Source organism: Gracilinanus agilis, chromosome 3 (genome assembly GCF_016433145.1).
Source record: "Gracilinanus agilis isolate LMUSP501 chromosome 3, AgileGrace, whole genome shotgun sequence".
Taxonomy (NCBI): Eukaryota; Metazoa; Chordata; class Mammalia; order Didelphimorphia; family Didelphidae; genus Gracilinanus; species Gracilinanus agilis.
Window position 1 is genome coordinate 123,892,734 of NC_058132.1, and position 24,758 is coordinate 123,917,491.

A 24,758-nucleotide genomic window follows, 5' to 3' on the forward strand; every position below is an offset into this window, starting at 1 on the left:
AAAAAGAAACATATCTATTAGTATATTTCCTGTAGCACAAACACATTTCTAGAAAAATTTCCTTTTTAACATTGTTCTTTTGATTAAATTTGTATACATCCATTTAAATTAATTGTAAAAAAGTAGGTATATACAACAGTCAGCTATGTTATACTCAAATAATAAAATGAGATTTCTCTTGCTCAAAAATAGTATAATATAGAAATACAAAATGTATGCCTTTTTTTTTTTTTTTCAAACAGTCTCTACCAATATAAAAAAAAGTCTCTAACTTGTTCCTTTTTTTACAGTAAGGCTGAATCTCCTTATCCATGCAAGTAAAATCCAGTTACATAAGTACCTTATTAGTTATAACTGTAGTGAAAACTTAGGTAATAATCTACATATCTGTGGGAAATGTGAAACATAAAAGATATATACTTAATTTATAAGAATTTTTAAATATATTTCTTCCCTTATTAAAGTTTCATTTCTGTCTGTTCTATTTCTTCTTCAAGGGAAGTTGTACATAATGCAGTATTTGGACGGCATATATAAGCACTGGTTTCACTTCCCAGTTCTGCTAATTGTTCCAGTGAAGAAACACAGGGATAATGGTCTTTTAACATATCTGGTAATTTACAAAACTTTTCCTGAAGACGTCGAGAACGCCTCACTGGTGTCAGAAACTTCAAATCCTTAAACGAAGCACTATTTTCATCAAAATTCATCTTCTTTTTCACACTAAAGGAGAACATAAAGTTATTCCTAATGCTTCACAACAAATTGTATCATACCTTTATTAAGTGCTAACATTTAGGAAGTAGTTCCCAACCCCCATCCTTACACTTTTCAAGTATAAGAACATTATAATAACTACTTGCTAAAATCAAAAAAATAAGAAATTCAAAATTTATCCAACATTCAAACAAGTTGCTTCCCCTCTCCCTTCTTTTACTTAAAGATTCTATTGCAGTCTTAGAAGACTAAAAATAATTTCTTTAAAAAAGGTCTTCAAAGACTTGCCTTTTTGTCCTTCCTTTCCATTTTATATTCTATAGGAAGCCTAATTATTTAAAGAACTAAAAAAGAGTGTTACTTTATTGATGTTATACTTACATGTGATAATATTATGCAAATATCTAATATTATATTATTTTAAAAATATATGACAGAAAGAGAAGATGGGCTGGTTATGTGCTGAAGAAAGATAGGTAGAGGGAGTAATAGTGCTCTGCTGGTTACTCTCACAATTTGAAAGGAAATAAAGGAAGGCTTCCACCATATCAGACTAATGCTTTGTGGTGAATTTTTGGGAGACACAGAACTAGAGTCAAACAGAAAGATCAGGAATGGATGGGATAAGTTCTCCATTGCTAGGGGGAAATCTTCAAATTATTGAGCTCATAGACCTATTTGAATATTTAGGTTGGGGTTTTTTTCTTCAGTCTAAGCCTTGGATTTCATCTGAGTAGGAATCCTTTTCAACTTAGAATCTGAGCCACGTTTTCTGGGGCAGAGATGTCAAATAGCTACATACAGTCAATAACACGGCTGCCAGCCCAAATCAGATTAAAATGTAATTGGGAAATATCTAACAAAAAAAAATTTTAAAACCCCAATGTTACTTTGTGGTTTTCTAAGTCACTATATGGCCTGCAGAGATTCTTACATATTATCCAGCAGCTCTCATTTTTCTTTGAGTTTGATCATTCTAGTCAAGGACACTGATGAGATAAGTGATTTTCCCAGTGGCCTAGAGATAGTTTATAGCAAAGGGAGGACTAAAACCCAGATTTTCCTGACTCCAAGGCCAACTTTCTATTCACTCTACCATGATTCCTGACATAGTTGAGATGATGCTGTGTCTATATCAATATATTTTCAGTAATAATAGGTTCATCATCAAAATGAAGTAAAAATAACCTAAGGGTGGGCACAAAGAATTTAGAAAGGGGGAAAAAAAAACTAAACAAGAAAAGGCACTCAGGCAGAAAGCTCCAAATAACACTGTATCAAAATAATTTGGAAACCAATCTTCTAACAAAACCAGCATTTTGAATTTTAGTTTTAAAGATCTCAGTGGTATCAAAATGAAATAGTAAAAGAGTCACTAAACTATACACAAATATTTCTGCAGGCCACATCTTGACTTAGAACATATATGAACATTATCTCTGTTCTATTATATTTTGATTTATTTTGTTAACTGTTTCCCAATTACATTTTAATATGGTATAAGCCACACTAGAGGGTATTGCCAATCAATGTGGAGGGCTGTGTGCTTAACATCTCTGAGCTAGATGATCTTTTTTTTAATTAAATCAATTTAAATGGTTTATATAATTTGTTTTGTTAAAGTATTCAGATCTTGGTTCCCAATCTGTGCACAGCCTGAATACCACAGAGAATTCAAAAGGAATCCTGAACATATTTTAAGTTTTCTAGCAAAACACAGTGAAAACCAATATTCGGATATAGCTGCCCATCAGTAGACATTGTGTGAACCATTAGCTCAAGGTACTTCACCATTTCAACAATAGATTGTGCTATAATTCTTCTGATAACAGTCTTTAATGTTTGAAATACATTTTTGTTTATTTGTCTTTTCAGTTATATCAATAACTATTAGAATTTCTTCATTTCTTGGATTTTTAAAAATATAAATATCTGTCAATTCTGGTTATATCAGTAATCTAAATGTATTTTTTTCACTTCGCTACTTAGTTGTGAGGACTTTAAACACTTATGAAGTTGCTTGGAAACTACTTAATAAATGGAACAATTAAATATTTCCTTTGGCCTAGGAATGCTGAGAAAAAATTGTCAAAATAAGGATGCCATGAATCAAGAAAGTTCAGAAACCTCTGTATTAAAATATTATATTAATTGTAGCTATGTGAAATTGTCTCAAGTAAATTTCTGTACTTTGATACATTGAATTTTGGAAATTTATGACTTACCTTTGCAAGTATGGAGTAGTTGACACATTATATTTAATGACATAAGACCCACTGGTTTCCTTATCAGGAGTCCCTAAAACACTTGTTGAATCTTCTGCTTTTTCCTCTTGCTCTCTTTCGAACACCTGTAGTTTTACATTCCTTGTTTTATCTATATCTTTTGATTCTGAATTTTCCTCTGTTGATGTCCCATCTACATCAACTTTATCCTGATTTATAACTTCATCACATAATTTTTTGACCTCTTCATTAGCCGAACAAACCTCATCATCATTCTCCCCTAAAGAAAATGCATTAAGATGAGAAATTTCTTGCCAATGTTACAATAAAGCTATCTGGTCGGAGAAAACTAAAACAAGGGTAAACATATTTTTAAACCAAAAATAAGAGACAAGTTGCAATAACTTTAAATATCCTATTCAAAAACAACTGTTAGCCTCCCTCTCTCCTTTTCTGCCTTCCAAAATCCCTTGATACCATACTTGATTTTTTCCTCTCCTTTTTCCCGTTTCTGATGAAGAGGCAACCCTTTTCCTTGCCAAGGGCAACTACCTGTATGGTTGATTTTATTTCTTTCATCTCCAGTGAACTGCTCCTATTTTTTCCCATTGCATTCCCATCAAACCTTCAAATTTTACCTATCTATTGGTTCCTTATCTAATGCCTACAAGCATACCTAAGTGTATATATACCATCCTGAAATAAAACCTTGCTAGATACTAAAATTCATCTCTTCCTTTTCTCAGTTGAGGTCCAGGAAAAGCTGGCTCTAACCAAATTGCCTCTACTTCATTTCCTGTCACTTTTTAATTCAGCCTCCTCATACACAACTGAAATTCTGGTTGCCTAAATTACCAATGATGTAGCTACCAAATCTCAGGGCCTTTTCTTAGTCCTCATTCTTTTCAACCTATCTGCTGTTGACCAATCTCTTATCTTGGATGACCCTTAGCTTTCTACTTTGCTGACACTACTCTCTTGATTCTACTCCTAACTCTAGCTGCTTGTTCTCAGTCTCTTTTTGCTACTTTATCATCTCTATTGTGTCTCCTATTTGTATGTATTTCCTAAGGCTTCCCTCTAGGCCCTCTTCACCTCTTTTTGGTCTCTCTCTTATTGACTTTTATTAGTTCCTATTGGCCTAATTTTCACCTTTATGTTTATGCCTCCCAAATCTATATATCCAATCTTAGTCTCCTTCCTAAGCTCCAGTACACAATTCCATCTCTCTTTATGTTATTTCAAATTAGATTTCCTTGAGGTATCTCAGATATGGCATTTTTAAAACTAAATTCATTATCTCTACCACATTTCTTTCTTGTGAACCTTATTTCTGTTGAGTGAACCACCATCTTTCAATAGTCACATGGATTTGATTCCTCAATCTCTCCCACCTCACATATTCAATTACTTGAAAATTCTTGGTGTTTTTACCTCCATAACATCTTATGTAATTTCTTTTTCTCTAATCACTCAGATCTTCAATTCATCCTCCATAAAGCTGCAAAAGTGACTGTCCTTAAGCTTGACTTCATCTATTCTCTAAACTCCAATTTCTCTCTAAGGTTTCCTGGATCAATCAAAAGCTCTTCTGATTTGCAACCCAAACACAACCTTATTTTCAGTCTGATATTTACTTCCGTTCCTGTATTCTACAGTCATTCCACTAATTCTTGCGGTTACTCACACATGAAAATTCATTTATATCTTTGTGCCGGCTGTCCTGCATGTTTAGAATAAATTTTTATCTTAACTCCACACTTCTGAGACTTCTTTTTATTCAAAGACCTATTTAAGAACCATGTACATGAAGCCTTTATAATTACTTTCCTTTTATTAATGCCCTTCCAGAAATTTATCTTTATATCTATTTTGTTCATATAACTTTATATACTTATAGACTCCACTAATAGAAAACAACATCTTTGAGGATGAAATGTTTCATTTCTTTGCCTTTGTATCACCAAAGCCTTGTTAATTGTATTGACTTGTTAGCCCTATAAGTACCTGAAGACGGCTATTGTGTCTCAACAAAGTCTTTTATTCTTTAGGCTACATATCTCCTATTTCCTTCAATCATTAATTTATATGATACCTCAATCATACTCATTTTCTTCCTCCGGATATCTAAAAGTTTGTCATTATTCTGCCTAAAATTTGACCTTAATAATTGAACATAATATTCCAGATGTGGCATGGAGGGACTTATCACCTCTCTAGTCTTAGTTAGATATTTCTAATATCACCTAAAAATCTCAATAACTTTTTTCCACTGTCCTGTCATATTGACTCATATTGAGCTTATAGTACTATAAAACCCCTAGAACTTTTTCAAATGAACTGCTGTTCAGCCATGATTCACCCATCTTATACTATGAAGTTTATTTTGAACCCAAGCAAAAGGCTTAAATGTCATCTTAAATTAAGCACAACATATCAAGCTTTTCACAATCTTTTTGGATCCTAACTCATTACTGAATGTATGAGCTACCTTCCACTGTTGTGTCACCTGCATATTTTATAAGCCTTTAATCAAAATCATCTATCCTCTCTGAAGCCACTTCCTTCAAAACACTTACTTTATGGCTCTCTTGGTCCTATTTTTGCAGTTTAAACTCACAGCAGTGAACATATTATCATACACATTACAGCTTGAGCCTGCCTCACTGTAAGTTGTGTTAGCTAAAGTTTTTACCCTTGAGGAGAGGATGAAGTATCTTCTTTCAAGAGAAAAGTTGGAGACAAGATAGTTATAGATATTGTTAGATACAATCACTGTTGTTTTTTCTTAACTATTTTAATTTGTTACAAGGGAAGACTTTTATTGGGGGAAAAGGAGAGTATATACTCCCAAAAAGTGATTATGTTTAACTTTGTACAAGCAGTTTTTCCCGGGCTAAATGTAATCTGATAAGTTTAAGATTTGCAATAAAATTCCAATAAGATTTTTTTTCCTTTAGTGAATCAATTTTTTTGATTTACATTTCCAATTATGTTTTAGTGGTATTACCGTTTCTCATATTTATAACTAAATCTATATGGCTTAATAATTATAATAATTTTTTCAATTGATACTAAAACAAATATTTAATCAATATCTCAGTCAGGAAATTGAAACTGACAGGTTAAATGGTTTCTTCTAAATCCCACATCTGATAGGCAATGCAGTCAAAACTCACACCCATGTCTTCTATCTCCAAGACTACTGGTATTTCCACTATGCATAACAGCCCCTCACAAAATACCTTAAACTTATATAATGCTTTAGCATTTATAAAGTACTTTATTTATCAAAATTCTTATTTTAATATTTACAACAACTCTATGATAGACCAAAATATTACTTTCCCTATTTCACAGATAAGAAAATTAAAGCTCAGGTGTTTATTTTTGAGACTGAGAACATATGGTATCTAAAATGAAAACTAATTAGTAAATATTTATGCAGGATTACTTATATATTCCAATTTATTTTCCACTATTCTGCTTGTCAACTAGATCCATTCAAAAACTGGAAGGCTAAGTTGCTCTTACTACTTGGCAACACAAACCCTGGCATGGGTGTATTATAGGAAATAAGGTAGAGGAATTAAGCTGTAAAGCCCAAATCCTGACCTTTCTCAACCCCAAAATGGACAAAATAACTAATACTTTCTTTAAACAAATTTATTTTCCCCACAAAAGTCTCATGTTTCCTTCCTTAAAAAAAAAAAAAACCAACCTGAATATTTGCTTTCTTGAAGTTTCCCCAGTTAAATGAAAAGAAAATGTTGCTGTTTTTCTCAGTGTGAAAATAAAGAAGCTATAGTACATATAAAATGTAGTGGTTTTTAAACAATATTCTACTTAAATGTGAATATAATTATCTGTGAACTCATGAATAGCTTATAGAGAAAAATAGATGTGTTCTCTGTCATTGCTAAGGAAAACAAAAAGAAAATTTTAAAATACAAAATTATTTTTTAAAGATAGATAACTGTTTGAAATCAGATGATCTTTTCCAAAGGTTGGAGAAAAACAGAATCTCAGAGTTTTAAAGAAGCTTAGAGGCCATGTAGTCTAAAATATCTAAAAAGAGACACATGCCCTACAGTGAGATAAATTCAAAATGGGTAAATAACTTAAATATAAAGACGGAAATTATAAGTAAATTAGGTGAACACAGAATAGTATACCTGTCAGATCTATGGGAAAAGAAAGAATTTAAGACCAAACAAGATAGACAACATTAAAAAATGTAAAATGAATAATTTTGATTATATTAAATTAAAAAGGTTTTGTACAAACAAAACCAATACAACCAAAATTAGAAGGGAAGCAACAAAATGGGGGAAAAATTTATAACAAAAACCTCTGACAAAGGTCTAATTTCATAGATTTATATGGAACTAAGACAAATGTACAAGAAATCAAGCCATTCCCCAATTGACAAATGGTCAAGGGACATGAATAGGCAGTTTTCAGATGAAGAAATCAAAACTATCAATAATCATATAAAAATGTTCTAAATTCTTTCCAACTAGAGAAATACAAATTAAAAAAAACTCTGAGGTACCACCTCACACCTAGCAGATTAGCCAATATGACAGTAAAGGAAAATGCTAAATGTTGGAGGGGATGTGGCAAAATTGGGACACTAATACACTGCTGATAGTTATGAATTAATCCAACTACTCTGGAAGGCAATTTAGAATTATGCCCAAAGGGCATTAAAAAATGCATACCCTTTGATCCAGCCATACCACTACTGGTTTATACCCCAAAGAGATAATAATGAAAAATGTTTGTACAAAAATATTCATAGCCATACTCTTTGTGGTGGCAAAAAACTGGAAAATGAGGGGGTGTCCCTTGATAGGGAATGGCTGAAAAATTATGAGATATGATGATGATGGAATACTATTATGCTATAAGGAATGATGAACTGGAAGATTTTTATATGACTTGGAAGAACCTCCATGAACTGATGCACAGTGAAATGAGTAGAACCAAGAGAACACTATACACAGAAAGTGAAACATTGTGGAACTGTCCAGTCTAATGGACTTTATTACTAGTAGCAATGCAACAATCCAGGACAATCCCGAGGGACTTATGAGAAAGAATGTTATCCACATTGAGAGAAAGAACTGTGGGAATAGAAACACAGAAGAAAAACATGACTTATAATTTGTTGATATGGGTATGATTTGGGGTTTTGGTTTTAAAAGATTGCTCTATTGTAAAAATGAATAATATGTAAATAGGTATCAAATGATAACATTTGTATAACACAGTAAAACTGCCTGTCTGCTCCAGGAGAGGGGAGGAAAGAGGTGATGAAAAGAAAATGAATCATGTAAACATGGAAAAATATTTTTTTAAAAAATAAAAATTTAAAACCAGGCAAATATTAAATAAATAAATAAAAAGAAGCATGTGAAAATCTACTCTTAGATATTGGCAAATTCCTTATGGGGTTATCAGATCAACCTAGGTGATGAAAAGAACAGTAGATTTTGGCATAAGAAAAACCCAAATTCAAATTGGACCTCAGATATTAGTTGTAGCCCTGAGCAAGTCACTGAGCCTCTCTAAAACTGTTTCCTCATCTACAAAATGGGGAAAATAAATAGTACTTACTTTAAAGGGTTATTGTAAGGATCAAATGAATAATATATATAAAGTACTTTATCAACCTTAACATGAGCTATAAATGTTACTTATAATTATTATTTCAATATGTCTTTAATACCTAAACTTCACTATAAAGTTATAAAACCTCACTATAATGTCATTTAGTCCTCCCATTTATAGCATTATCCCCATAAACTGCCCTCTTTAATGTTATTTCCTCATGTCAAGTCTTTGCAAAGCCAATTAAAATTATCTGAGTTGTGCCTATATTCCTGCCCAAAGTAATGATCTTGCATTAGGATTTCAGAACTGAATAAGCCTCATAAAATTTTAAAATATGGACACAACCTTCATTTTCTCATAAAAGGAAAGACAGGAGTACAAGTAATACAGGCTAAATGATTTAGCCTAGATATTAAATTTGCAAAGAGCTAGGGTACCATGCTTGCTTGTTAATGCTGATAATTCTTGTATTCATTACTTCCATATATTTCTTCCCAAATTATTTTCAGATTCAATATTTTCACTGATGGAGAAAAGTCTAGAATGATAACTACCTTTTGGTAAAGAGAATATTAAAAGGTAGGAAGCAAAGTCAAAAATAGTATCTATAAACCAGATGAGTTACAAATGCAAAAAATTTATAAAACATTCCATTTATAAAAATTTTCTATCATGTCAGCTGGAACATTGCCCTTAGGAGGTAAAAAAATACATTTCAATGAAGTTTCTTCCTAGGCCAGATTAAGTCCCATTTAAGAAAACATTTACATTTACAGAACCTCTCCTGTTTCACTTTTAAATGGAATACTGATTGGTCTAACATAAAAATCTAAATGCCAAAATAAACAAAAGTTTCAATTTGTTTCTATTTTTTTTAAACCCTTACCTTCTGTCTTGGAGCCAATACTGTGAATTGGCTCCAAGGCAGAAGGGTGGTAAGGGTAAGCAATGGGGGTCAAGTGACTTGCCCAGAGTCATACAGCTGGGAAGTGTCTGCAGCCAGATTTGAACCTAGGACCTCCCATCTCTGGGCCTGGCTCTCAATCCACTGAGCTACCCAGCTGCCCCTGTTTCTATTTTCTTAATCATTAAGGAACAATAAAAGAGAAAGAGGAAGTAAAAGAAACAAAAGAAAGGTAATCATAAGTAATCTAAAGGACTATTCCATGTTTTGATCAAGGAATATCAAAGATTATCAAAGAAGGCAGATGACCAAGAACTTAAAACAAGTGAGGTGTTCAAATGTCTATTTCTGCCTATTAAGAAATCCTTTCTATTAACTATCTCTGGAGCAAAAATATTTGGTAGGTCAATTTATGAATTTTTACATAGCATAAGTCCCCTAAACATCAAAGAAGGTCCATTAATTGACATGAGTCAAGAGAGGAAGAAAAGTCCTAGAAATTTAGCTATGAGAAGAGAATGAGAATAAAACAAAGCTAAAGCTTAAACAGAAGTTCATTCTAATAATTAAAAATTGATAAAATGAGAAATTATTCCAGGGAAATAAAGATTATAATTTACCATCATTGCTCTTCACTTGACTCTTCATTGTTAGAATATCTGCAAGTGCATGTCGCATTTCTTCCATAGGCTTGAGAAAACAAAATTAGTTCTCTTTAGTAAAGAAAAGCATAGAATTATTCAGAATTTTTAGTTTTAAGACACTAATCTTATTTTTAAGACATGAAATAAGGGTACAATATACACATATGTATACACACATATTTCTATGTATAAGATTTGAGTTTTTAATCTCTTAACAGCTGCATTTTCCTTCCTATTCCCAACTGCAATCATTCTACTCAAGGCCTTTATGCTTGTATTACTGAAACAGTCATCCAAAGTCTATTTGCTGCCCATCTTATCCCCTATGAGCTCCCATTGGGCTGCTGGGCAGAGGGGTGGGGGATGTGAAAAAATGTCCTCAGGCATGATGGAGAGGGAGAAGTAAGCAGCTCTGCACGAGTCCCTCTGGGTGGTCCAATGCTCACAGAGAGCACACTGCGTGCCATCTTTGACACCCATGCCATAGGTTCGCCATCATTGGTATAGGAGAATTGACTCTGATTTACTTTTTAATTTGCCTTAATAATACCTCAGAACAATACTCATTTTAACCGAATAATCAAAAACCTTCCTATCAATTTCAATCATTAAATGAGTTTAACAAGTTGATCTCATTCAGAATAGTAGACATAAAAAATTATAACTGAAAAATTTTCTGATCTATTTCAGTGTTTTCAAAGTGGGAACTTTGAAAGTGGTGGTTCTCAAGATTCATTTCAGGGGGTTGAACAAGTCAAAACCACTTCCTAATAATATGAGTCTATTTAACTCACAATATAGTATATATCAATAGATATGATACAGATTTTTTAAAAGGACTTTAGTAGAGACCTCAATTTTTAAGACTATAATGAGGTCTTAAGACCAAACTTTGAGAACCCCAACTCTAAATAAAGGTTTTTAAAAATTAAACCTTATTTTAGCTTTTAAATGTTATGAACAGAAAAACTTGCTTTTTAAAAAAAATCTAGGACCATTTAAAAATACTTTGTAAAACTAATTCTTTTGTATGTTATATTAGCACCATTCTTTCATAACAAAACATTATTCTTACAAATTCTAATAAATCCTTTCCAAGGAACTGATCAATTTTGAATAAGGTTTCAGGGTGGAGGAAGAGATGGTGTTAATTCTGATAAATGGGTTGAATTACCTTTCTCTTAATTGCTATAGCAAATGTAAATGAATATATAAGCTATCCATAGACCAACTTCTCAATTTCATTTTTTTAAATGCACTGTAATTTTATTGTCAATAAGAAAGAATTTATATATATAAAGGATACCAAGATGGGTACTTTAAACAATAAGAATAAATCTGGACAAAATTTTAAAATGAGAGGATTATTTGAATATACAATAATTGTTTTTTATAAGATTAAGAAAAACACTGTCCATTTATTGTCCACTTAGTATGCAAATCTGTTGGGGGAGTGGGAAAGTGAAACTGCTCTGAAGCAGTTGACAAGTCTCTTAGGCAAACATATTTCTATTCGAAGAGTAGTTTATAAGACAATAATAATTTGTAAATATATCCCTTAATGTCATAGGATTTCTTTTCCTTTAAAAGTCATAGAAAAATGTACTAATTCAATTTACCAAATAAGTTTCCTTCTCTGAAAGCAAAATATTTCTTTTAAGACCAAAGAATTAATTTTTATTTAAAATACAGATTCATTATGGTAACCAATTTTAATTTTGTTTCCCAAATAAGTTTTCTTCTTGAGAAGCAAATGTGTAATCTGTACTTTTCAGTTATAATTCTCATTCTGAATTAATAAATTGGATTTTGTTTTATGAATTATTTATAATTAGCTCATTAAGGCCTTTTTGTCGGTAAACTGATGAAAAATTTCTAAAAAGCCCCCAATATTAATAGTAACACTCTTATCTCTCCAAATTATAAAATTAACTAATTTTCTGTGTTACAGTGATAGTTTCTAGGATAATTGTGATAATAACATGTAACAAAGACTTAAATTGTAGTTGTTACCTGAGCCCCAGCAAGAATGGCTTCTTCATATATTGCTATGATATTTTCAATAGGGCTTGTAACTGGTTCAAGGCGTGCAAGGCATACCCAATACTTAACAAGTTTCTTGGCATCTGGAATTTTTACAATGAGCTCTTTCAGTGTTAAAAGTACTTCTTCTCGTGGACATCCCTAAAGTTGAAGAACAACAAAAAAGTCAATACATTTATCTTGGGCAGCTAGGTGGTGCAGTAGAGTGTTGGGCATGGAGTCAGGAAGACTCATCTTTCTGAGTTCAATTCTGGCCTCAGACATATCCTGGCTGTGTGATCGAAGGCAAGTCACTTAATCCCATTTGCCTTAGTTTCCTTGTCTGTAAAATGAGTTGGAGAAGGAAATGGTGAATCACCAATATCTTTACCAAGGAAACCCCAAATGGGGGCAACTGGGTGGCTCAGTGGAATGAGAGCCAGACCTAGAGATGGGAGTTCCTAGGTTCAAATCTGACCTCAGACACTTCCTATCTGTGTGACCCTGGGCAAGTCACTTAACTCCCAATACCTAGCCTTTACCACTCTTCTGCCTTGGAGCCAATACACAGTATTGACTCTAAGATGAAGGTAAGGGCTTAAAACAAACAAACAAATAAATAAAGCCCCAAAAAGGATCACTAAGCACTGGTCACAAATGAAAATGGCTGAACAACATTTATCTTTTCTACTTAAAATATTTTAAATAGTTGATCATTGGTTGTTAGCCTGTGTATATGGATTTAGAGGTGCTAAGGATAAATACTTCTTTTCTTATATATGATAGTTGAGCAAAAGTCCTGAAAGACAGCAAAAGGAAAAGCTGATGCAAGAAGCCTGTTATGGTAAGTTTAGAAAAAGCGAGTAAAAAGTCTACTTAAATTGCATTTTTTGAATACATAACTATAGTTTTTACTCATGTAAAAGAAAATGTTAAAGTCAAAGTAACGTAATGAGATTTGCCACAGAATAGGCAGTCAGCTTTTAATTTTCTTAAGAATTACATAACTGCTCACTGAATGATGTTTTAAAAAATGAAATTTCAATCTTTGTTTTGATGCTCAATCACCAATCCTGGTATGGCAGAAAATGTAGTGAACTTAATGTCAAAAAGCCTCGGATTCTAGTTCTGCCTCAGCCAATTACTCACAATATGACTTTGGGTAAGGTACTTGACTTGTCTAATACTGGTTTTCTCATCTAGAATATCAAGAGGTTGGAATGGGTAATTTCTTTCTAAATATTTTTGAGTTTATTTTTTATTAAAAAAAAAATTTAATACCCTTATCCTTCCACCTTATTATCAATACTTGTAAGAGTAGAAAGGGCTAGACAATGGGGGTTAAGTGATTTGATTTGCCCCAGATCACATAGCTAGGAAATGTTTGAGGCCAGATTTGAACCTAGGACCTCCTGTCTCTAAGCCTGGTTCTCAACCCACTGAACTACTCAGCTACCCCCAATATTTTTCAGTTTTGCTGTTGCCCCCTCCCCAAAAATAAGAACAGGGAAATGTCAGCAAGAACTGATGCAGAGTAAATCAGGCAGAGCCAAGAAAATAATATATATGACTACAACAATGGAAACAAAGAACAATCACATATGCAAAACAAAACCACAAGTGATGTTGCAAAAGCATAAAGTAAAAGCATGATTCAAAAGAATATATGAAAACACATTCCTATTCTATGCTTTTGCAGAGCTAGAAGGTCCATAAGTATTATATATTGAACATATTTTCAGTCTTTCTTGATGTATTAATGAGTTATATTAATTTTTTCCCTCATTTTTCTTTTGAAAAGACTATTTGATGTATGGGATGACTCTCTAGAAAGTAAAGAGACATTAGGGGAAACTATGGTGATGTAAAAATATCAATAATTTTTTTAAATGTTTTTTAATGAATTCAATTATGAGGATTGGTGGGATAGATATACAGGGTTTGAGGTTTGTGTGTATTCTTCAAAATTGTGATTATGCTTTTAACATACAATATTTTAATTTCTCTCAGTGCTATGAACTACCAATTAGTAGTACTCATGCTTAGTTAAATATTCAAAGAGTGAAAAAATTTCTAACTTAGAAGTATATTAGCTAAAAATTTACTATATGTGGCAAAATAAAAAGGAATTTCAAAATCTTATCACCATTTGGCTACATATTTATTATCTACTAAATTATCTACTAAGCTAAACAATTCTTGCAGCTCGAAATAATAAGATTAATTTTCCTATTTCTGTCACTTATGCCTTTGAAATATTTCCACAAATTGGTTCATTCAAAAATATGAGATTATTTTTATAGAAAAGATTAATCTTGCAAATAAAGTTAAAAAAACATGACTGATATAACTTGAACAAGACTGAAGTGATAGAAATAAAGCAATAAGTATTGAATTAAAGACTATGAATACCTTATTAATTAAGTTCAAATATTCAGAAAATATTTTGTTAACTTTATCAGTGAATAATCTTTGCTCATCTTCTTCTGCGATGGTGGTCCAGAAAGATTCAACTGGTTTTTCTTTTGGTAATTCCATGTTGGGTGGAGCAGGTGCAGCAGGTGCAGCAGGTGGAACCGAGAGACCAATTGTAGATGATCTTTTAATTACTCTTCTTTTGTCATTTTGCCATTCAACCAGACGAGCTCTATGATTAGAGGCAATATATTAGGATCATAGATACAGAGCTAGAAGAGACCCTGAAGGTCATCTACTTTAACCCATCTAAATTTATTGATGAGGAAACTGAGGTCCAGAGAGGGAAAATAATTTACTCACAATTTTATGAATTTCAAATATCAGATCCTAGATCAAACCTAGGTCCTCTGATTATAAAGCTAGTAGTTTCTACTACAATATGCTTAATATTGTTACCATTCTAAGATTCAAAGGACTTTATCAAATAAAAGCTAAGATGTCAAGGTTGAAAGGGTTCAGTGCTCCAGGAATTATTTGAGTTGTACATAGCCACTGTAGATATTAGATCTCAAGGGGTCCCCAAGAAATGTTTTGATGGGGAGATAAAAAGGTTTTTCCCAGCCCAAGTTTCAATTTAGATTATTAAAAAATAGCATAAACAACAATTGCTTGGATTTAGGTTTTAGGGACCATCTTTATGGAATACTTTCCATACAGTTAAAAGCTGTTTGAAATCCACAGAAGAGAAAATGGAAACCCACCAGACTATAATATAAGGCAATTTGCAAAATACTATGAAGTAAAAGAATAATCTAGTAAACTTTTCTAATGGTTTATTTTTACCTTCTCTCTTCTGCTGATTCTTTGGTTAAGGTAGTTCTTCCTGTACTGATTGGTGCTTTTGCTAAAGTGTATCTTCTCTTATCAACAATTTTGGAATCTTCCCTGAATTTGGTACTGAAAGATGAAGCAGGTTTGGCTTCAGAAACACGAGTGGTTGCAGCTCCAAATGTCTTACATTTTGATTGAGCTTCATTTTCTTTTTTACCAGAATTCAGATTTGTCTTGACATTTGATAGTACTGGCTTTGATAGAGGTATTATCTTTTTATTAGGCTCTTTTCGGATAGTAACATTGGCAGAGGTTCTAACAATGGCTTCTTTCTCCTTGTTCTGGATAAAGTCAACTTGCTTTTTCCCATAACGCTGAAAAGTTGTTTTGTTCTGGGAAGTAGCAGTGCTATCGGATTTAGTGGAAACACTTGTTATTTGACAACCTTTCACAGGTAAGNCTTCTCTCTTCTGCTGATTCTTTGGTTAAGGTAGTTCTTCCTGTACTGATTGGTGCTTTTGCTAAAGTGTATCTTCTCTTATCAACAATTTTGGAATCTTCCCTGAATTTGGTACTGAAAGATGAAGCAGGTTTGGCTTCAGAAACACGAGTGGTTGCAGCTCCAAATGTCTTACATTTTGATTGAGCTTCATTTTCTTTTTTACCAGAATTCAGATTTGTCTTGACATTTGATAGTACTGGCTTTGATAGAGGTATTATCTTTTTATTAGGCTCTTTTCGGATAGTAACATTGGCAGAGGTTCTAACAATGGCTTCTTTCTCCTTGTTCTGGATAAAGTCAACTTGCTTTTTCCCATAACGCTGAAAAGTTGTTTTGTTCTGGGAAGTAGCAGTGCTATCGGATTTAGTGGAAACACTTGTTATTTGACAACCTTTCACAGGTAAGTTGCTGCTACTTACAGACTGAGGCCTTGTTTTAAGAATAGTATTTGAAGTTTTCTTACTTGTCATAGAACTTTCATCTGTAACTGTTGATGGCTTTCGAAATGAGTTAACTTTAGATTGGACAACTCTACCACGATAAGAACCAAGGACTGGTTTCTTTAGCAACGCAGTATCTTGCTTCAACTTCTCTGCAATGAGTTGTTTTTCATTATTATTTCTTTGAAGGCGAAAGGTTTGGCTAAGTGAGATACTGCGAATTTTAGGGTCATCTTCATTTGATGGCACTTGTATAATTTGATCATAGTTCTTAGGATAACATGCATCAATATCTATAGCTGAATTTGTCAATAAATTGGTAGATTTTAAAGGAGCACCATTTCTTTCTACTGTTGGAATAATTTTTCTCCATATGGGCCGATTAGCATTTTCTTTATCATCCTGAAATAGTTAATTAGATGAGTCAGTAATTTATAATTAATTTCTATCAGAGAGAAAGTGTCAATAGGTGGAGAAGGAAAAGAAACAAGTTTAGGACTAACCTATCAAAATTAGAAATAAAGGATTTATTTATTAGACTTACCATTTTGGTGCTAGTAAGCTTCAGAGCTTTTGGTACCTTTTGGATTGTGTCTCCAGATGCCTTTCTATTACAGTTACTATTGCTTTAAAAGAGAAAAATGAAGAAAGAAAAGTTTAAATACTTTTACTATTTAAATACACATGTCCCCTTCTCCAACATATATTTTAGAACAGAGTTGGTGAAGTATTGGCACATGAGCCGGCACTGGGGGAGCTGCTCTGGTTCCCTTCTTCCCACTGCCCAAGGACATTTTTTACATGCCCCGCCCCTCTGTCCAGTGGCCCAAAGCCAGCACTTCCTCCCTCCACTCTTTGGGGTAATGAGGGAGGGACCTCACAGGCAGCTTGAAGTTGCAGTTTAGGCATGTGAACTTGAAAACCTTCGCCAACGCTGCTTTAGATGCTCTCATTTATAGTCCATGGGCTAATTATAAATCACTTCTACTTATTCATTTAAGTATACTTCTTCAAAAATTTCTGTTTGGATATAAATTTTAGTTACTGTTTTGGCATGATACCTGTATTATGTTAGACGAACATTTTTTAAATTAAATTTTATTTTTTTCAATTAATAAAAATTAATTTTTCCCATTTTATCCTTTGCCCTACAATTGAAAAAAAGAAAAAGAAAACCCTTGTAACAATTATGTATATATAGTAAAGCAAAACAAATTCCTGCATTGATGATGTCCAAAACTATATGTCTAATTCTACATCCTGAATCCATCTATTATCTCATTTATCTGTCAGAATTTAGGTATTATGTTTCATCATTTGTCCTCTGGAATCATAGATAGTTACTGCATCGATCAGAGTTCATATGGCTTTCAAAGTTGTTTTTTACACTGTTGTTATTTTATAAATTGTTCTCTTGGTTTCAGTCATTTCACTCTGTTTCATTTCATCTGAGTCTTCTCAAGTTCCTCTGATACCATCTCTTTCTTATGACATAATATTCTACTGTATTCCCATGCTATCATTTGTTCAGTCATTAATTATTGTTCAATCCAAATTATGGGTACCAAGTACTTTACAATTTCTTGCTACTACAAAAAAGCAGCATTATAAATATTTTGATACATATGGGTCTTTCCCCCCCTTTTTTTTTGTTGTCTTTGGGATGAGAAACATCTTTTGGTACAAAAGATTGTTTTATTTGTTTTGGTTCAAAATCTACATGAAGTTTACCACATTGGTTTGCTTATCTTTCTTTATGACTGTGTAATAACAATCAGAAGAAAGAGTCCTCAAGCAAGGGTTTTTATATTATTTTCTTTGTAAGGTGAAACAAAAAAAGTTAGGTGACAAAAGAAAAGAAGTTCCAACTTTAGGCTCCAGGAAATGTTATTTGTTCTTACAGATACCTTGATTGTGAGGTATGGAATTTCCACTTATTTCCAAGTCCTTCTAGTACCCAAATATTTCACAAAAAAAAAAAAATAGTTATTTGAAAAGTCAACAGTTCCAGTAGCCACTATTTATGATACTTGAATAATAAAACTACAGCTTTGGAATAAGGTAAAAAGATAATAATACAACAAAAAGATAAATAAAATTTCAACTATCCAGAACACGAGTCAGTTATTCTGCATAGCTGAAGGTTCGCTTCACTAAGCATTTAAACTGGTTTGTTTTAGCCAATACAAATGGAAACATTTCAAAATTTCTTAAATACAAACATAATTTTTATTGGTCATTTGTCATAAGAGTTACTGTAATGAGGAAAAAAATTCTGGACTGGATGAGGGAAACAAAATTTGGAATAGGAGTTTGAACACATAGACCACTTACTGTGTGGCTTTAGGCAAACTCTTTGTGTCTCAGTTTCCTCGCCTGTAAAATGGGAACAACAAATTCTTCTTTGCCTATATCACAGGGTTGCTAAGAGGATCAAATGGAACAATGCAGGTAAGAGCCATTTTAAAACTATATTAAAATGATGACTAAAATGTCTCTATCTTTGACTCAAAGTTCATTGCCAGGATCAAAATAGGAAAAAAGGTCCCATATAAATCAAAATTTATATAGGAGCAAAAACTTGGAAACAAAGGAGATAAGATGTTCATTGAATGGAGAATGTTTAAACAAATTATGATACACGAACCTAATATGGTACAACATAAAATGCTACTGTGAAACAAAAAATAATAAAAATAAAAAGAGAAGCACGGGAAGACATGAAAAGCAGTAAGAAAAACATATACACGACAATAACAATATACATAAAGAAGAAATTTTAAAAATCAAAATTGAAGGCCGAAATGATTAAATCATAAAACTATATCTTCCTTCTTTGCCAAGGTGGGAAACTATACATAGGGAACAAAGCACACACTTTTGGTGTTATTGATGTGTTGGCTTATTTTACTTAACTGTTTTACCACACCTTTCTCTCTTTTTTATTTGTCATTATAAAAGATAGTTTTCTGGGTTGGGGAGAAAGGAGGATATATATGGAGAAATGAAGGTGACATAAAAATAAGAGATAGCAAAACCTTAGGGTATATTGAGGTCTATAAGGTTGTTTTGCCCCTTGCTACAGAGCCCCAGAATGCCATGAGTTTTTTTCCTGGTGTTTTGTTTTTAAATGGTTTTTGTTTCTGACTGTTCTATTAATAACCATTTCTCCTTTGCTGTCAAAAAACTTCCTCTCCTCTTTTAAATTTGCTTCAAAATATCAAGTTTTCTTAAAACTTACAAATAGTCTATGAATAGGGCCTGAGGGGCTCTTCTGCAAAGAAAAGACATGAGCTTTAAGGATATATATTTTTACTCTTAGAAATCTTTTAAACTTTCTTTCTGGTTCTAACATAAGCATATTGTCCTTGGCCCTATACATCTTTATTAGTAAATTTAGTGACATAAGATAACATGGAGTATCAAATTTCCAGGTTACCAAGTTGGAGGAGATAGATAATACATTAGATGATATAACCAGGATCCAAAAGATTCTGACAAGCTAGAACAATGAGCAAAATCTATACAATAAAATTCTAAAATGTAAAGGTAAAAATGTAAAGTTCTGCACTTAAGATAGGTAAAAGAAGAAAAAATGTTGCAAATATAGAATGGAGATATGCCATGAAAGCAGTTCAAATGAAAAAGACCTGGGAGTTTTAGAAGATTACAAGCTTTATATGAGTTAATGGTGTGAGCAATAACCCTTAAAAAAAAAAAAGCTAACAGATTGTTACATTATATTAAAAAAACAAATGACCAGAAGGGAGGTAAGAGCAACTTTTTCAGAGGTGTTACATTATATTAAAAAAACAAATGACCAGAAGGGAGGTAAGAGCAACTTTTTCAGAGGCATTAATAAATTATACCTAGAGGAAGGTAACCAGGACTGTGAAGATAATAAAATTAACACTTACATAGCTCTTTCAACTTTGAAATAACACAGAACTACTAAAGTAGTCAGAAAAACCAAGTCTTTAATCAGGAAAGGGATAAGTCCAATATTTGGCCCTTTACTCAGGGCCCAGAGCCAAAACCTTTACAGGGTCTACACCCTGGGACTCTGGGAACATTTTCTCTGGGAGTGACACTGCTTTAGATGAAGACTTCAAAAAGGGACAGAACTTGGGGCTCTTTTCTACCCTCTGGAGAACTTGGTACTGCAAGCCTGCATAAACAAAACCACAAGCAGGCTGCAAAAAGGTTGTAGCCAGCCTCAGGGGTATCAGGGAGCGGTCAACTATAACAATTACAAACTAAGAGCTGGGCTTCCTGAGAGGGAACTTTAATACAAGAGGAGAAGCTTTTAAAACAAATAAAGGCACTCAATATTTGGACTATGTCCACTAATCCCACCCACACTAGGGTCCCCAAACAGTTTAAGGTCTATATAGTTCAGCCTAAAACAGGTGTGCCTGGTACTGGGATTTCTCAAAGGGCAGGGGTAAAATTGAGGTGTCCAGATTTCACGTTGACACTTTAAAAATTTACAAAATACTTTCTTCAAAACAATTCTGTGAAGGTGACAGCATAAATATTATCCTCAAATCACAAACAAAACTTCAAGAGACCAACTGACTTTCCCAATCATAAAGCTACCAACTACTAAAGGCCAAAACTTATGTCAAAGCTCAAACAAAATGTCAGGTCTTCTGATCCCTGAAGGGTTATCATTTGGAAGATAAATTATTTATTTTGCTTGACAAAGAATAAGGAGGACAATGGATGTAAATTATAGGGAGAAAGATTTCAGCACAATATAGGAAGGGTTTTCCAACAGTTGAGATATTCAAAATCATAATAGGCTATCTTACAAGTACTAAGTTTTCTGTCACTACAGAAGCTCAAGCAAAGGCAGGACAACTGTTTATTCAGAAATGTCATAAAGACAGATGCATACTTGAAATAGAGGTTGAAATCAAATGAAAATCTATTTAAATATAGCAATTTACTTATGTAAGGTTTAGAGAACCAATTTATACATATTACAAAAAAGAAATCAAAAAAGGCATCTTGTAGGAAGGTACATCTAAATGGAACCTTCAAAGAAACTAGGGTTTCCAACATGTGGAGATGAGAAGGAAGAGCTTTTCTGGGATGGTGGGGAAGGCTATATAGGTTGGTAAGCTGGAAAAAAGTGACACAAGCAAGCTAGTATGGCAGTAATTAGAGTGTAGGAGATTTGATTAGAAATGAATATGAAAAATAGGTTGGAGCCAGGTTATGAAAGGCTTTTGGAGTTTAGCCCAAAGGAAAATAGGGAGCCAGAGGCTTCAGGAACAAGCATGCATAAGTTATTTTACAGAGAAAACTGTCTTAAATCCATGTTACAAAACTAAAATAAGCATTACTCTACCTGGTTATCTGTTTTTCCTGTAATTTTAAGCCAGAAATGGCTTTTTTCTTTGCAAGATATTCCTCAAGTTTTTGTCTTCTTTGTTCTACTTGATAAATGGAAAATATAAATAAATCAATGATATTTAATTTCAAGAAACACACCAACAAATTAAGGCACTATCATCTAACTATTACAAAGAAAAATTTGTTTCAAGTAGAGACTCTATTATAACTAGAAGATAAAATATGTGGTGTGCCAGAGTACATTAGCTAGCTATGTTATGAATCATGTGGAACTTAAGACTTGCCACCAAATGGGTATGAGCAATTCTCCCAACTTTCTTTGATACCTCAAAACAAAGAAAAATATTCTGTGCTCATGATCAAAAAAATAACTATTGTTCAACCCCTCACATTTTACAGATACAGAAATTGAGGCATAGAGAAAGGTTAAGTAATTTGCCCAGATTTCATCAGCTAGCAAATATCTGAGGCAACACTTGAACACAGGTCTTCCTGACACCAAGTCAGGTGTCCTGCCCCTAACACCCCAAGCAATAAGTAAGTGGCAGAGCTAGGGTTTGAACACCCATTGAATACTCCTTTCCACAACCCAACCCTGCAACCCCAGTTTATAACGTATGATGGAAGAATTTCTTCCACAAAATGGTGAGAAATAATAATAGAAAATATAATATAAATTTAACAATAACTAGTACTTACATGATATAAATATAACAGCTCAAATTTATATAATATATAATTAGCATTTACATTATATAATTAGAATTTATATAATAAATATAATTCATATGTATATGATATAAACATAACGAGCATTTGAGTAGCTTGTATTTATATAATGTAAATATAATAATCCATATTTGCATGACTGAATATATTTAGCGTTTATATAAATATAATTCAATGATATAAATATAGTTACCATTTACATGATATATGATAGCTAGCATTGTATAATGTTGATATCATTCACATTTACATGATATAAATATAATAGCTAGCATTTATGATATAAAACGTAAATATAAAAATTAGCATTTACACAATATAAACATAATAGCTAGCATTTATTAGGGTATAATGATTAGCATTTACAAAATAGGAAATAATAATAGCTAGCATTTAAATAGCACTTTTAAGCTTTCTTTGCAAAATGCTGTTTTGAACGAAGTCTCTGTGGGAAATTTGGTTTCTTGGTCTGGCCAGCAAACCCTCTTTAGAACTCCATCAGGATCAGACTCTAGAAGCCAGGTAGAGACCAGACTAGACCACTCGGATTCCCCTGGGTCGGGAGGGTAGCTACATTAATGGAATTGACAATTGGGGGAATGCGGGTGGAACATCTTTAAAAGCAGCAACAGCCCCGCCCCATCCAACCCCCCTCCCCCATTCAGTCTCCGGGTTCAATGGGCCTTCGGCCAGCAGACAATCCTAACCAGCCAATTGAGTCAGCCCCAGACTGGACCCCAGACTCCCCAGATCGATCCAGTTGGTCAGTCAATTAGCATTTATTAAGCGCCTACTACATACCAGGCACCGGTGCTAATCGCTGGGGATACGAGAAGTACAGTCCCTGACCTCAAGGAACTCACTATCCAAAGATCAGGTAAAATCCTGCTGCCCGGAAGTGAGGAGAGATGAAAGCGACGCCCCCCGCTTCCTTTCCGCTCCCACCGGCCCACCTGAGGCCACAGCTTCCGCCGCAGGTCACAGGCCCCGGTTCCCAGCCCCGGATACCCATCCCCCACCTCCTCCCCCGTTTCCCCTCAGGTCTCCACACCTTTGAACAGAGGCTGGGACCTCTGACTAGCAGGCAGGTGCAGGGTGATGGCGCTCATGACGAAGGCGGGGTGGTCTTTGGGGTGAGGGGATAGGGTCTCCTCAGTAGCTAATCCCACGCCTCCTCGGCTTCCACAAGTGAGACCAGATGAGACTACTAGACGGGACGACAGGCAGTCGCGTTCGAACCGCGCGCCACGCTCTCTGGTTCGTGCACTTACTCACATGCTCTCTGCCCATTGGCTCAGGGCTTGAATTGAATGGACCAATGGGCTGAGAGGGGAGTTGTTGCTGGGTCACGTCCCGTCATTTACCCCGCTACTCCGAGGTCTGTGGCTTGGAGGCGGGGCTTTGGACTTTCAAACCAAAATAAGCCCTAATGAGTTAGTCATCTCCCTTTCTTCCTTTCACATAATCTGTTGGGAATTTGGAAATGGAAATAGTACTAGCGGAGGAAGAAATGTCTGGTCGTTGATAGATTTCTCCTTCCCAGTACTTTAGAGTATATTTATGCGTCTGTGCGTTAGGGAGATTGGTTTATAGTTTTGTTTTGTTTCTCCCTGGTTTAGGTATCAAGACCATATTTGTATCATGGAAAGAATTTGATAGAATCTCTTTTCCTATTTTTGTATATAATCTGTGTTATTAATTGTTCTATGAATGTTTGCTAAAAATCAGTTGTAAATCCATATAATATCCCCCATGCCTGGACAGCTGTCCCTCTCCCAAATCCACCCCATCTCCCCACTTCTCTGTATTCCTTTAAGTCCCAATTAAAATCCCATCTTTTACTGGAAACCTTTCTCAAACTCTTAATTATTGAGCCCTCCCTATATTAATTATTAACTATACTGCATGAAGTTTGCTTAGTATGTATTGGTTTGACTGTTGTTTCTCCCGCCCTGCCCCCATTCAATTATAAGCTCCTTGAGGACAGAGACTTGTCTTTTACCCCTTTTTGTATTACCACCTCTTACCACAGTGCTTAGCACATAGTAGACATTAAATAAATATTGACTGATTAGTTGTTTGGTGTTTTTTTTTAAGAGTTCACTTATGGCCTATTCAACTTTTCACCCCCTGAGATTGGTTTATATAAATTCATCTTTTCTTCTGTTAACTTTCGCATTTTATATTTTTGTAGATATTTATTCATTTCATTTAAGTTACTGATTATATTACAGTATAGTTGGGCAAAGCCATATTATTAAATAGGGAGAGGTCGTGTTTCCCTTGCACTGCCCAATCTGTTGATGCTCCCTTGTAAAGAGGATATGGAATAGGCTCACAGATGTA

At 33.7% G+C, this 24,758-nt stretch overlaps 1 protein-coding gene across 1 annotated transcript; it reads right to left on the bottom strand.

Annotated features, from left to right (window-relative positions):
* Window positions 1-458: 458 nt before the first annotated feature.
* CKAP2 (cytoskeleton associated protein 2) lies at window positions 459-23,521 on the bottom strand. Its single transcript, XM_044666058.1, has 10 exons — window positions 23,464-23,521; window positions 21,679-21,763; window positions 16,867-16,948; window positions 16,259-16,724; window positions 15,393-15,825; window positions 14,544-14,778; window positions 12,123-12,293; window positions 10,086-10,155; window positions 2,943-3,222; window positions 459-723 (listed from the first exon to the last, which is right to left on the bottom strand). Exons 1-10 carry the CDS (start codon window positions 23,519-23,521, stop codon window positions 459-461), a joined length of 2,145 nt encoding a protein of 714 aa, XP_044521993.1.
* Between the last annotated feature and the right edge of the window lie 1,237 nt (window positions 23,522-24,758).

Coding starts and splice junctions, on each gene's coding strand:
- CKAP2 (XM_044666058.1), bottom strand. CDS start 23,521: ATGAGCGCCATCACCCTGCACCTGCCTGCTAGTCAGAGGTCCCAGCCT. Junction 16,725..16,866: donor AGCTTACTAGCACCAAAATG/GTAAGTCTAATA, acceptor TAACTATTTCAG/GATGATAAAGAAAATGCTAA. Junction 15,826..16,258: donor GAAAGGTTGTCAAATAACAA/GTGTTTCCACTA, acceptor TACCTGTGAAAG/GTTGTCAAATAACAAGTGTT.